The 14734-nt window shown below is 47.0% G+C and overlaps 1 protein-coding gene across 4 annotated transcripts; it reads left to right on the forward strand.

The window, feature by feature from the left end:
* The first annotated feature begins 403 nt into the window (after positions 1-403).
* LOC136529752 (protein DA1-related 1-like) lies at positions 404-13961 on the forward strand. Of its 4 annotated transcripts, XM_066522825.1 has the most exons (13): positions 404-941; positions 1104-1196; positions 1273-1427; positions 2007-2097; positions 2747-2978; positions 9212-9332; positions 9397-9480; positions 10638-10757; positions 10883-11095; positions 11184-11246; positions 11356-11471; positions 12809-12867; positions 13368-13961. In XM_066522825.1, exons 3-13 carry the CDS (start codon positions 1308-1310, stop codon positions 13685-13687), a joined length of 1539 nt encoding a protein of 512 aa, XP_066378922.1. In that variant the 5' UTR covers positions 404-941; positions 1104-1196; positions 1273-1307; the 3' UTR covers positions 13688-13961. The 4 variants fall into 4 exon arrangements, with proteins under 4 accessions (XP_066378922.1, XP_066378923.1, XP_066378921.1 ...); XM_066522826.1 differs by lacking the exon at positions 1104-1196 and having other exon boundaries at positions 404-585; XM_066522824.1 differs by lacking the exon at positions 1104-1196 and having other exon boundaries at positions 405-941.
* The last annotated feature ends 773 nt before the right edge of the window (positions 13962-14734 follow it).

Consider the following 14734-nt stretch of genomic DNA (forward strand, 5'->3'; position numbering starts at 1 on the left):
ATCATCATATGTGATGGGTTCAACCTATTACTATGTGCTAGGGTCATGTATTCACGTTCTACTGATTTGGGGTATTTTGGTCTTATTTAACGGCTCAGTTGCTGAAAACTGACGGAATGATATTTTTAGTTCGCAGTGGTAACTTTCAGTGATATTTTACGGGGCCGAAATCTTTCAATGATATTTTACGAAGGTCGTAACCTTTCGATGGTAACGAACCAATTTTCGCTTAGTAGATTGACCGTAGGAGAGATCTTCTGAAGATAGATGTTTCTCCGTTCAAAGGAGAGCGCGTCAGTGTGACAAACTGTCAAGTTCAAGCGCCCAAAAACGGGAAGAGAATCCCAGCGACTTTCTGGTTGCTATTCGGCAGCCGTTTTGGGCGACTTGTCGCGTGTCCGCGTCCACCCCTCTCCGTTCCTCGGTTTCGTGGCCCGTTACCCCACCCCGCTACTCGCTTCTCTGCGTGGGCACCTGACGCCGCGACCCCGACCCCGAGCGGGCTTTGCCGGCCAATCGGCTCGCCCGCGCCGACCACCGCGTCGGCCGCCGCGCCTCCTCTACTCGCCAAGATCACCTGAAAAGGCAAGCAACGCCAGCCTGAACACCCCCCCGTCGAACCAAAAGAGAGAGAGGGTCATTTCGTCTTAGGATCGCAACCTGCCCGCTCGCGCTCGGTCGCTCTCGGCCGCCCCGCGCCCCCAACTCGCCTGCCTTCGACTTCCTCCGCTCTCCCGATTTCTCCTCCGATTCCTTCGCCGACTCGTTTCTTCTTGGCAATTTGTTGCGCGGGCCATCGTCCCACCGGCGCCTGGGTACAGTAGCTACAGGGCAGGCCAGGTCCCTCTTCTAGGAGAGGCCTCGCCCGCCGCCTCCCGCCCCGTCTCTACGGGCGCCGTGAAGCGGAGATCCATCCGGACTTGGATCGGTCTCGTCTCCTGGTAAGCAGGCCCAGCGTGCTTGGATAGATTTTCTAGAGCTTATACAGTAGTGATTGGAGTTATCAATCATATCCTTTTTCTCGCTTGGGTTCAGTTCAGTTGCGGATTTGTCTGCGGCGTGGTTCCGTACTAATCTAATCCAATCATCCATGGTTCGAGTAGGTTCTCTATTTGGACGATAAATAATCTGTTGAGACTTACACAATTGAACTTGGCACCCAGGTGCTGGTGCAGTTTGTTTCCCAATAAAAATTGGTGGGGGTCCAAGTTCACCCATTCTGATCCCACCATTCGTTTTGTGTGTCCTAACATTTCGATATAATAATTGCAGGTAACAGCTATTGTTCTATTGCCAGTTCGAGCGATATGGGTTGGCTGACCAAGTTTTTTAGAGGCTCAACCCACAATATCTCGGAAGGGCAGTATCACAGCAGGCCTGCAGAACACGCAGCGTGGAACGAACCCTCTAGCTCTCCTGTTGTCACTGTAAGAACCTTATGCAATACGCTCCTGTTACCATTTTATGTTTTTGAACAATGCCATGTACTGGAGTTCCTCGGTACATTCCTAAACTCTAGTTGAGGATAAAAGGAGGTCATTCTATTTATCTAGCTTAGGCAAAGGAGATGCAGTTGGCGAGAGCTCCAAGAAAACTTGTCATGTTCTTGTTATTAAGAAAAATGGAAGCTCTGATGTATACAATGGATAGAATTTTGTACCCCAGTGACTTGAAAGGACAGCTTTTTTACTCCCGCTGCTATAAATATATACCACTATGTCTTGTCCATTAGAATTTTCCTTATATGGATACTAATGTTCGCAATGTTTTGAGATTGATGACATGAAAACAAAATTTTTGCTATTGCTTGTGGTGGTTGTGGCAACGTTGATGCTTCAATCAATATGTACATACACATCAGCCAATTTCTGGACAACTATAACCTTCTAATAAGTTTTAGATGGCTCCAAGCGACCAATTACTTCAAAAATACCATATGCCTTTGTTTTAGCCTTCTAAGTAATAGATTGATTATCTCACTGATCAAATATTGACATGCAATGTAGGACATCCTTTCAGAGTTTAACAATGAGGATATTGATCGTGCTATAGCGCTCTCTCTATCGGAAGAGGAGCAAAGAAAGGCAAAGACAATAGGTTGGTATGCTTTCTTATTAATTTATGCTGTGATATTCATCCAGGTTCTTAATGTTTTAGAAGAATTGTTGTCACTTATGTTTACCTATGATGTGACATTATCGAGGTACTTAGTGTTTTAGAGAAGCACCTATCTCTCATGTTAACTAGTACTTAAAAAAACCTTTGAAGCCAGTCCACTGCATATGATGATAGTACGTTCATCGGAAATCTTTGCTTTATGATAGTTAACTTATTGCTGTTCATTTTTTATCTTGTCTAATTTTGATAAAAAAAAGTGGTTTTCCTTTTTCCATCTTTAAGTGGAAAAAGTTTGTTCTATATTTCTATGGATTTCGTAGGTAAATGGAAACATCAGGTCGCAAAAAGATCCATCCATAAGAAAACAAGGAGTTATCTTATAGTTAATTCTTTTTTTTGGAATCCTTCCTTCCAATCAATATTCTTACTTTTAAAGATGGATTCAAGAATCTTTTCTCCAATTTCTGAATTGAGCATTAGTGTGTTACATAGTAGTGTATTGTGTTCAAAATTTTCTCTAAGACTATTGTTACTCAATTTACTCCATGTCTCTAGCACTGCTAGTTTTCTTATGAATTCATGCAGTTAATGTGTGACACTTTCTGGTTTAATTTGGTTCTACTTCTAGATAAGGATATGCATTTGGAGGAGGATGAGCAACTTGCAAGAGCTATCCAGGAAAGTTTGAATGTTGAATCACCCCCTCGCAGAAATGGCAGTGCCAATGGTGGCACTACATATCATCTGCCTCGCGAAACTGGCCATGGTGGCAATGCATATCAGCCACCTCACGAAAATGGCAGTGCCAATGGTGGAAATGCATATCACCCATTACCATTTATGTTCTCATCCGGATTCAGGTTCATTTCAGTTTGGTTACTTTATTATTCTGGCTTTTGTGCAATTTGACTTGTTGGTTATGAAATAGCAAATAAGCATATAACTGAACTGTTATTTTAGTTTACCAGAAAGGAAGTACACTAAATGAACTCATGGACCTTACAGGCTGCATACTACTGCTAAAAATATCTGTAGAAATTAAAGCTGAAGAGGAATCAAACTGTACATCCCACACCTCCCACCAACTGAGCTATGCATTTCTTCGTTGGAAGGAACAGAGAAAAAGCGAATATGGGTGTCTCCACTTTTCAACAGCTAATATAAAGTCCCGGCCTGGTTTTTCCCCACTAACCAATTACGTTACGGCCATTGAACAAACTTGGTTGTCCTATCAGGAAAGATCCAGTTGAGTTTGCATATTATGCAGTAAAGAAGCCAAAAGGCATGATGGCATATTTTTTTAGAAAAAAAACAAATCCCACGCAGCTTTAGGTATACAACTGAAATGTTTTTATCTGATTTATGTAGTGTGCATGTTATTATGCCAAGTTCGGTTTCCTTATCTTCTCTTCCAGTCTTTAGGAAAACTGTTACAAACTTTTTTTTGAAAAATTAAAACTGTTACTGTAGCTGTAAGCCCTGCTTCCCAGGCACATTTAGTGTATTTAAGTTTTTTGTTAATCTATGTCATTAAGTCCTTGGGTAGCCCAAGAGTTGTGCGGGTACCCAGGCAGCTATTCTGTCTAGTTAAAGCTCTAGTGAGCTGTATGTAATCAATGCAGTACTTATCCTCTATATATTGCAATGCAGTCGCCTGGGAGAGTTGCCCTGGCTGATTTTTTCTCTGTTACCTCCAACAATTGGTATCAGAGAGTAGGTTAGACACCTTCTCACCTTCTCATCTTCTCCATGACGTCAACCTCCTCTGAGCGCCGGGCTAGGAAGACCAAGGGAGCCACTGAGGGCGAGCTGGGCGACCCCTCTGGCAGGGCTGCGCGCCTGAAGGCAGCAGAGGAGGCGGCGGCGCTGGCTGTCAAGGCGGCACAGCAGGCTGCAGCAGCCGCGGAGGCGGCGGCCAGGACAGCGCAGGAGCTGCGGGCGGAGATAGCAGCAGAGAAGGGAGATGATGAGGAGGAGGAGGAAGAAGAAGAGGAGGACCGGAGGAACCGGCGGCCGCGGACTCCGCCGCGGGACAGGCGCCGTTCGCAGTCACCACTGCGTGACCGAAGGCGTCGTGGCGGCGGTCGCTATGAGTCGCCGCAAGGCAGGGTGGTCTACCGCGATTCCGGCAGCGGCACATCATGGCCAATGCTGGACAAGACCAATTATTATGAGTGGAGCCAGACGATGAAGCTCAGGATGCAGGCGCGCGACCTCTGGGAAGCTGTCGAAGGAGGCCCAGTGCAGTTTCGCGACGACAGGCGAGCTCTGGAGGTGATCGTCGCTGCTGTGCCCAAGGAGTTGGGGCTCCCGCTCCTCGACAAGGCGACGGCAAAAGAGGCATGGGATGCCATCGCTGCGACTCGTATCGGTGTGGACAGGGTCCGCCGAGCGACGTTGCAGCGACTGCGTCGGGAGTGGGAGAACATTGACGTCAAGCCTGGCGAGCCGGTGGAGGATTTTGCCCTGCGGCTGTCAACTCTGCACCAGCAGCTGGTGCTTCATGGAGACAGGGACATCGATGAGGCGCGTGTCGTGGAAAAGTTTCTGCGCACGGTGCCGACCAAGTACGCGCAGATCGTCGTCGCCATTGAGCAGTTCCTCGACTTCGAGGCGCTCACGCTTGAAGAGGTGACAGGAAGGCTCAAGGCGGTGGATGACCGTGAAGCGCAAGCTGTGACAGAGCCGGTGTCCATCAACGGCAAGCTGCTGTACACTGAGGAGCAGTGGCGTGCGCGTTTGAGGAAGGAGAAGAAAGGCGCAGAAGAAGCTGGCGGTTCTGGTTTCAAGAACCAGCGCGGCGGTGGCGGAGGACGCAGCCGCGGAGGTGGACGCGGACGGGGCAGAGGTGCTGGCCGTGGCGGCGGACGTGGAGAAGGCAATGGCGCCGGCCGTGTTGGCCCCAACACGTGCCTCAACTACCATCAGGAAGGGCATTGGGCGCGTGAATGTCCCCAGCCGCGCCGTGATGGAACAGAGCGCGGCGGCGGGGGAGGAAATCGTGGTGGACGCGGCGGCGGAAACCGTGGAGGAGGCCGTGGCGGCGGTAACCAAGCTGGGCAGCAAGGAGGACATGAAGGGCGTGCCCAGTTTGCTGAGTGTGAGGAAGATGCAGCTCTGTTTCTGTCTCACGGCTTCATTGAGATGGAACAGAGCACGCCGGAGCTCAACTATACAGCGCAGCGCGTTGAGTTCTTTGAGCCACGTGCGCGTGCTTATCTGGGAGCAGATGATGAAGAGATGGCTGGCGGCTGGTACCTTGATTCAGGCGCAACACACCACATGACTGGGTGGCGTGACCTGTTTTCAGACCTGAACACGGACGTTCGAGGCACGGTTCGGTTCGGGGACGCGTCCAAGGTGGAAATCAAGGGCGTTGGCTCAATTGTTTTTGAAGCAAAGACCGGTGAGCATCGTGTTGTTCATGGAGTTTATTTCATTCCGGCGTTGAAGAACTCGATCATGAGCCTCGGTCAACTTGATGAGAATGGCTCAAAGGTGGTGATTGATGATGGAGTACTGCGGATTTGGGAACGCAGCAGCGGTCGCCTACTGGCCAAGGTGAGGCGTGGCGCGAACCGGCTGTATGTACTGCATATGAAGACAGCACAGCCAGTGTGTCTTGCTGCGCGCAGGGATGAGGAGGCGTGGCAATGGCATGAGCGTTTTGGGCATCTGAATTTTGAGGCCCTGCGGAGGCTTGGCAAGGAGGAAATGGCAAGAGGGATGCCAAAGATCGATCATGTTGAGCAAGTGTGTGACACTTGTGTCACCACCAAACAGAGGAGGCGATCATTTCCTGCTGCAGCAACATATCGTGCTCAGGATCACCTTGAATTGGTGCATGGTGATCTCTGTGGGCCAGTTACACCAGCAACTTCGGCAGGTAATCGCTATATTCTGCTGCTTGTAGATGATGCCACACGATTCATGTGGGCAGTGCTGCTGTCATCTAAGGATGCTGCAGCAGATGCTATCAAGAAGGTGAAGGCTGCTGCAGAGGTGGAGAGTGGGCGTAAACTGAAAGTTCTGCGCACAGATAATGGAGGAGAGTTTACTGTTGCAGAATTTGCTGCTTATTGTGCCAATGAAGGAGTCAAAAGGCATTACAGTGCTCCTCATTCACCACAACAGAATGGCGTGGTGGAGCGTAGAAATCAAACCGTGGTGGCCATGGCACGTGCCTTACTCAAGCAGCGCCAGATGCCAGCCAAGTTTTGGGGGGAGGCAGTGATGACTGCTGTGCATATTCTGAATCGGTCACCAACCAAGGCTCTAGGTGATGTCACTCCCTATGAAGCATGGCATGGCCGAGCACCCACTGTTGGCCATCTGAAGGTGTTTGGTTGTGTGGCATATACTCGCCGTTTGTCTCAGTTCAGGAAACTTGATGATCGTGGTGAAGCTGGAGTATTTATTGGCTATGCTGAAGGAGCCAAAGCCTATCGAGTTTTTGATCCAGCATCTCAGCGTGTACGTGTCAGCCGAGATGTGGTTTTTGATGAAGGAAGAGGTTGGGATTGGACATCACCAGCAGCAGGTACGTCTGGGGCAGCTGGTAGTGATTTTGTGGTGGAATTTCCTTGGGAGGAAGAAGTCCCTAGAGCTGGAGGTTCAGTGCAGTCACACTCATCTCCTCAGCCCCATTCTGCCTCACCTGAAGCTTTCCCAGCAGCAGAATCGGTGCTTGATGCAGGAGAAGAGGTGTCTGAGACATCCAGAACGCCTTCACCACCACCAGCTCCAGCCAGCCCACAAGTGGAGCACGTGACTCCCTTGGAAGATGATGAGGAACGGCTGGACACTTATCACAACGACGAGCAGCTGCGCTATCGTACCATAGATGGCATATTGGGCGGGGAACAGGAAGTTCCGCCGCCGGCGCAGCGCTTGTTCGCAGAGCTCCACCTCACCCACTCTGGGGAACCCATTTCTTATGCAAAGGCAAAAGATGATCCTGCATGGCAGGCAGCAATGAAAGAGGAGCTGCGCGCTGTTGAGCGCAATGGCACCTGGGAGCTTGTGTCTCCCCGAGCTGGCCATCGGCCAATTTCTCTAAAATGGGTCTACAAGCTGAAGAAAGATGAGAAAGGAGATGTGATCAAGCACAAGGCTCGGCTTGTTGCTCGTGGGTTTGTGCAGCAAGAGGGTGTTGATTATGAGGATGTGTTCGCTCCTGTTGCGCGCATAGAATCAGTGAGACTGCTGCTTGCTCTAGCTGCCCAGGAAGGATGGACTGTTCATCATATGGATGTCAAGTCAGCTTTTCTAAATGGAGAGCTCAAGGAAGAAGTATATGTCCAGCAGCCACCTGGGTTTGCTATTCCTGGGGAAGAAAGCAAGGTATATCGCCTGCACAAAGCTTTGTATGGGCTGAAGCAGTCACCCAGGGCGTGGAACGCTAAGTTGGACTTTGCTCTGAAGGAAATGGGGTTCAAACAGAGCAAACATGAAGCAGCAATTTACAGGAAAGGTTCAGAGGGCTCAGTGTTGCTGGTTGGGGTCTATGTTGATGATCTGATCATCACTGGAGCAGTCAAAGATGAAGTAAAGGCTTTCAAGGAAAGGATGAAATCCACCTTTGAGATGAGTGACTTGGGTTTGCTCAGTTTCTACCTTGGCATTGAAGTGCAGCAAGGCAAGAATGGGACCACCATGAGGCAGACTCACTATGCCAAGAAAATCCTAGAACTGGGAGGCATGTCTGATTGCAATCCAGCAGCTACACCAATGGAAGAGCGCCTGAAGCTCAGCAAGCATAGCACTGCCAAGGAGGTGGATCCAACTCAGTATAGGAGGCTGGTTGGAAGCTTGAGATACCTGGTTCATACCAGGCCTGATTTGGCTTTCTCAGTGGGCTATGTGAGCAGATTCTTGGAGAAACCGACCACTGAGCACCAGCAAGCAGTCAAGAGGGTGCTGAGGTACTTGGCTGGAACATTGGACTATGGTCTGCAGTTCAAAAGAGCCCCAAATTCTGCTAGGTTTGTGGGCTACTGTGATTCAGACCTAGCCGGTGATATTGACTCCAGCAAAAGCACAACAGGTTGTCTGTTCTTCTTTGGCAACAGCTTGGTTAGCTGGCAATCTATCAAGCAGAGGGTGGTGGCTTTGTCTAGTTGTGAGGCTGAATATGTGGCTATGACTTCAGCAGCAACACAAGCCCTGTGGCTGTCAAGATTGTTGGCTGATTTGTTGGGAAGAAAGGTGGAGACTGTGGAACTGAGGGTTGACAACAAGTCTGCAATTGCACTTGCTAAGAACCCTGTCTTCCATGACAGGAGCAAACATATCAGAGTTAAGCAACATTTTATCAGGGATTGTATTGAAGAAGGCAGCATCAGGACTGAGTACATCCCTACAGCTGATCAATTGGCAGACATTCTCACTAAGGCTTTGGGCAAGGCCAAGCTTGAAGATATGAGAAGCAGAATTGGCATCAAGCAGATCAAGAAGGGTTGAAGCAGGTCTTAGGGGGAGAACTGTAGCTGTAAGCCCTGCTTCCCAGGCACATTTAGTGTATTTAAGTTTTTTGTTAATCTATGTCATTAAGTCCTTGGGTAGCCCAAGAGTTGTGCGGGTACCCAGGCAGCTATTCTGTCTAGTTAAAGCTCTAGTGAGCTGTATGTAATCAATGCAGTACTTATCCTCTATATATTGCAATGCAGTCGCCTGGGAGAGTTGCCCTGGCTGATTTTTTCTCTGTTACCTCCAACAGTTACAAACTGTGGTGAAATTTAGAGCTCAGATGTAAAATGAAAGCAAATCTTTTAAAGTGGATGGGGCCTGTGGTTATGATATACCTTATATGTAGAAGGATGAAGCATGTCCTCAAGGATGTGGTTGCCTTAAACAGAAATGCCTTGGACATGTGAAATTTTCCAATGCTATCAAAAGAATAAGAAATTGTAGATGTCTGAACTTTCAAATGCGGTCAAAAGAACAAGAAATTGTGTATGATTTTTCACCTCGATTGTAATAAGAAAGACACTGTAATGCTCAAGAATACACTAGGATGATTGGCATGGAAGATATCATTTTGACATTTTTTTCTCTTTCTACTATTTTTAATACAAAGTGTACTTTTCTGCAGAGCGTGCGCAGGATGTCACAGAGAGATTGGTCATGGGCGTTTTCTCAGTTGCATGGGAGCTGTTTGGCATCCGGAATGTTTTCGTTGCCATGCCTGTAGTCAACCGATATATGACTATGAGGTAACTTTTTTGTTAACTTTTTAGCAGTTTCTTTCAATGTACTGACCTTAAAGCCATGCTGCAGTTCTCCATGTCCGGGAACCATGCGTACCATAAAACTTGCTACAAGAAGCAGTTTCACCCAAAATGTGATGTCTGCAAGCAATTTGTAAGAATCACTTTATTTACCCTGACTGATCTGTTTATGCTATAAGTTGTTTTTGTTGTACATCTTACTTACATGCCTGTTTGTGCTAAGAAAATCTGCCTCCAATATCAGGGAGAATATGCTTTCTCTACATTTTCCATGATTGGCATGTTTACTCTTGCTAATATCTGATTACTTGCATGAATTTGTCGTAATTTTTTTGCAACTACCAAGGCTCGGAAGCTTGTAGACTTACACATTTTAGTTAGCTGATTGATTATGTTCGCAGTAAGTAGAAAGTTGATTGTGTTGACTTCTATTTTTGGTTTTCATATGTGCCATCCTACGTTACACGGATACGTGAGGTTGGCCACGTATCCCGTATCGGATACGTATCCGATACGGATACGCAGTGGATACACGGCGGATACGTATCCGTGAAGTATCGGCAAAAAAATAAATAAAACTAAATTCCGATGCGTGGACTGATACATATCCAAGCTGTTTGGGCGTTTGCGATACGGCCTAGCCCACCCACCACTGACCTGCGATATACTATGGCCTATCTCACATGCACTGGGTGGGCTACTCGCCAGCCACACGCCGCGCCGCACCCGCGCTGGCGAGGTCCGTGCTGCATCTGCGCCGGGCGGGCTGCCCGCCGGCCACGCGCCGTGCCGCACCCCGCGCTGGGCAAGCTCTGTGCTGGCGAGGTCCGCGTGCTGCATCCGCGCCGGGCGGGCCGCCCGCTGGCCACGCGCTTGGGGTGGAGTGGGGCGCAGCCATGGTCGCTCGGCCGCCTGCGCCGAGAGGGACCTCGGTCACCGGCGTGGGAGGAGGAAGGCATGGCGCCGGTGGAGGAGGAGCTGCGAGGAGCAGGCCAGCAGGAGCGCAGTCGCGCAGATGTCTGATTGAAGGGGCACCGTGTGGGGAAGAATGTTGGGGGAGAGAAAGAAGATTAAAAAATCTGATCTTGGGCCCAGCTAAGCACAGGCAGGGAAGACGTGCTGTACATTTATATGCCAAAAATACCCCTCCAACTGCCAGCACAGGTAGAAGTAGCAACCAGAAGCTGTGAAATGATTGGAGTAGTCTCAAGAGAGCATCCATACATACGCTGCCAATAATTTTAATGTCCTTTATTAGGTGCCATCCATCTTATGGTTTCTTCTTTTCAGATTCCTACAAATATGAATGGCCTTATTGAATATAGGGCACATCCTTTCTGGCTACAAAAATACTGTCCCTCACATGAAGTGGATGGTACTCCGAGGTGCTGTAGTTGTGAAAGAATGGAGGTATGCCCAGTTAGCACGTTTTTCTTTCTTAATTTGGTCTTGTGGGCATATTTCTTGGTTAGCAGAGAGCCTCTTTGTGTGAAATTTGGATCAATTCATTCCAACATGGTCCCTTTACTTACCAGCCAAGGGAATCAAGATATGTGTTACTGGATGATGGTCGTAAGCTCTGCCTGGAGTGCCTAGATTCTGCAGTGATGGATACAAACGAGTGCCAGCCTTTGTATCTTGAAATTCAGGAATTTTACGAAGGACTGAATATGAAAGTGGAACAGCAGGTTCCTCTGCTTCTGGTAGAGAGACAAGCTTTGAATGAAGCCATGGAAGGAGAGAAGGCTGTATGTTTACTATGCTCAAACCCCAAAATTTCCTTTTCTACCCCACTGTACTGTTTAGCTGTAACTATTTTGTTTCTTTTGGATACAGGGTCACCACCATCTTCCAGAAACAAGAGGACTGTGCTTATCAGAAGAACAGACTGTTAGCACGGTGAGAGTTTTTCCAAACACCCATTGGATTATTCTTTCCTCATTTAGTTCATGTTCTGTTCCAATTTTGTTGTTCTGCTGGATTCTGAATGAGACAATGATGTTTTCAGATACTGAGGAGACCAAGAATGGCTGGAAACAAAATTATGGGAATGATAACAGAGCCATATAGGCTGACACGGCGATGTGAAGTGACTGCAATTCTCATTCTGTATGGTCTCCCAAGGTGAAACATCAACCTTTTGTTTTGTGTAATGTCACAATCAGCACCTCCTGACCGAAACAATAAGCACTGCTGCCCCAGCTTTAATCTCTACATGCACTTTTGCCCTCTTTCTTTTGACTATTTGCCATTGCCCCTGCTTTGGCCAAGCCAACACACAGTTGCCCCTAGTTTTGCCACTTTTTTGCAATCAAAGTAGGCAAAACCATAGGGATTGGTGTGTTTGATTTGGTCAAAGCAGGGGCAATGGTGCAGAGTTGAAGAAAAAGGGGCAAACGTGCAGTTTAGAGGTCAGAGTTGAAGAAAAGGGGACAACTAGGTCAGCAAAGTGTTTTTCTTTCAGTTCCTTCAGAATTTTGTTCCTTCTGTGTGCCCAAAAAAGAGTTGCATGATGATAGGAATATGATCGAACCAGAGAACCAGAGAGCTCTGATACCAGATTGATAGGAATCCGATCCCTACCGATGCAAGTTCGTAGGTTGTACGAGTGAGCGAGGGGAGGGCGAGGCTGGAGGCACGCTCGACGGCTTCTGGGCGCCGTGGTCGCGCGCAGAAGAAGAGAAGGAGGCGGCTAAGGCTACTGGGGGTCTCCCGGCTCCCTAAAGGAAGCCGAGCAATTATGTTGGCTCTTTTTTCCTCCCATCACAAAGTGTCTTACATCTGCTTATATAACTCTCCTCCTTGCTAATAATAGGAAATAAATAATAATAAATTGGGCCAAGCCCGTAATTCCCTGCGCCTCTAGCCACTAATGGCCCTCCTCCGGGCGTACTGAACCCCGGTCATAACACATGAGAACCGAGCTAGTGCTCAGGTGGCTAGCGCAGTCAGGTGAGCTCGCTGCCGGCGCGAGTTCGATTCCCAGAATCGGACTCACATCTCTCACCGGGATTTATTCCCAATAATAGTCTGCAACCTCTCTCTCTTGGAGCCACAAAGGGCTTGCGACGCCCAAATCGCTTATGGAGCCATGGATGGTCCCGGTGATCCGTAGAAGGACATGGTCTACTGATCTTCGTGTAGTTGTATGTCTAGTTGTGCATGTGTGGTGTGAGTGGGGTGTGCGTGAGTAGCGTGTGTGTGTTTGTGCATGAACAGCTGTACCCTGATGAGAGGCTTCAAAAAAAAGTTGCATGTAATTGGAGATGTCTGGACTATGAACTGACTGCACAGTTCATGAGGAAAATAGTTTACTCTTGTCCATCATCACAATATAATATTCTCCTATAGTCCTATATGATATGGATATACTATGTTGTTTTGTTTGCTTCTACATCATTGAATCATTATGGATGCTCAAATTTGTTTGCATAGACTTTTATGATTTTTTGTTCTTGCAGATTGTTGACAGGTTCAATTTTAGCTCATGAGATGATGCATGCATGGTTGCGACTTAAAGGTGATACCTAGTTCTTGTGTTTTTCCTCGGACCAATACAAGGGAGACCTATGACACATAGCAACTAAACTACTCCCTCTGTTCCAAATTAAGTCGCTTTGACTTTTTTGGTTCATCCAAATTGCTCTGTATCTAGACATAATATTGTATCTAGATGCATAGCAAAATGGATGTACCAAAAAAGTCAAAGCGACTTATAATTTGGAAGGGAGGGAGTAATCTTTTAGTTCTAGGCTAGCAAGGACATTAAGTTGTTTTCAAGACTGAACAAGTTTTTATTAGCCAGTGCTAGTGAACTTGTGAGGCTGCCATGTAAATAGTTGGGACTCAACTTTGGTGTCACGGATAATTACTAACTAGAAATAAGAACGCAATCAATGCTAATTTCACAGTGAAGAAAATCTTGCATTCATTTGGCAGTTGTCATAATCATTTGCCTACATATCCTATCTACTTGAAACTGTTACACAGACATTTCTGCTAACGAACATGTCATGACAGGATACCGGACACTGAGTCCAGACGTAGAAGAGGGCATTTGCCAAGTTCTTGCTCACCTGTGGATCGAGTCAGAGATCATGGCCGGATCAGGCAGTAGTGCTGCTTCGTCATCCTCAGGATCTTCTTCATCCACGTCATCCAAAAAGGGGGGGCGGTCTCAGTTTGAGCACAAGCTTGGGGATTTTTTCAAGCATCAGATCGAGACGGATACTTCCATGGCCTACGGAGAGGGTTTCAGAGCCGGGAACCGGGCCGTTCTTCAGTACGGCCTGAAGCGCACCCTGGAGCATATCCGGCTAACAGGGAACTTTCCATTTTGAAATGCCATGGATTCACATTTTGGGAAAGCTTATATTATTATATACATGATTGTCATCCAGAGTTCCTTTACAGCCAAAGAAACCAACTGTACAAACATTCTTTCCAGAATCCAGAGATATATCTTGGAAGGGCAAAATGAAATATTAAATGATTGAGATCGATGGCCAGCCTGACCAATCATTTTGTATTGTGACCAAACTCTGGAACGAAATCAATGGTATTTTTTTTATATGGCATGAATTTCAATAAATAGCAGTACCATTTTACAGTCTATATACAGTTGTTTTCACTTGTGAACTTATCTGGATCTATTCCCTCCGTTCCAAATTATAAGGTGTTTTAGCGTTTTTAGATATATCATATCATTTGTTACTATGTGTCTAGACACGCGTATATCTAAATATACAGCAAAAACTATATATTTAGACACATCTCCTATATTTGAGGTGCCTGAATTTTTATATGATTTCAGACAACACTCTTGTACTAACAATTAGTACAAGTAAATTATCACTTTTGTGGTTTGTTATTTGTCTTTGTGTCGTAACGTATTAATTTTTTGTCCTTGTTTGACTATAGAAATAATTGTAAGTTGTTAAATTGTTTTTGTGCCAACACATAATAGATTTGTGGTTTTGTGTAAAGGGTTTTTTACTCTCGGAACAAAAAAATTGCAGATTATGTCTACAGAAATTGTAATGAACTAAAACTGTAATTTTATGCAAAAACCATCGCCTGAAACAAAACTAAAATTCAGGCACCAGAATTTTAGCAAATCCGTGTATTTAGTATGGGTTTTCTGTTCTGGCATCTGACGAGCTGAATTCGAATTTCTTGTTGGGAGCGGGAGAGTTATGGTATCCCATCTTTGGGTATCCACCAACGGTAAGCGCTGCAGCCATCGGATTCGTCAGAGCAGTAGAAAATCTCACCGATCTTGCCGGACTCAGCCAGCCGGTCCATAGTGCAGACAGTGCTGTACCTGCCGGCACGCGGTTTCCCTGGCCTGCCTCGCCCTTGATAGTCGTCGGCCTCCCCATTGGTAC

The sequence above is a fragment of the Miscanthus floridulus genome, chromosome 19, assembly GCF_019320115.1.
Source record: "Miscanthus floridulus cultivar M001 chromosome 19, ASM1932011v1, whole genome shotgun sequence".
In the NCBI taxonomy this organism is placed as follows: Eukaryota; Viridiplantae; Streptophyta; class Magnoliopsida; order Poales; family Poaceae; genus Miscanthus; species Miscanthus floridulus.

Excerpts from the sequence above, each read along its gene's own strand:
- LOC136529752 (XM_066522825.1), top strand. The coding sequence starts at position 1,308 with ATGGGTTGGCTGACCAAGTTTTTTAGAGGCTCAACCCACAATATCTCG. Across the intron at positions 2,098-2,746 it reads AAGAAAGGCAAAGACAATAG|ATAAGGATATGCATTTGGAG; the intron begins GTTGGTATGCTT and ends TTCTACTTCTAG. Across the intron at positions 11,247-11,355 it reads AAGAACAGACTGTTAGCACG|ATACTGAGGAGACCAAGAAT; the intron begins GTGAGAGTTTTT and ends TGATGTTTTCAG.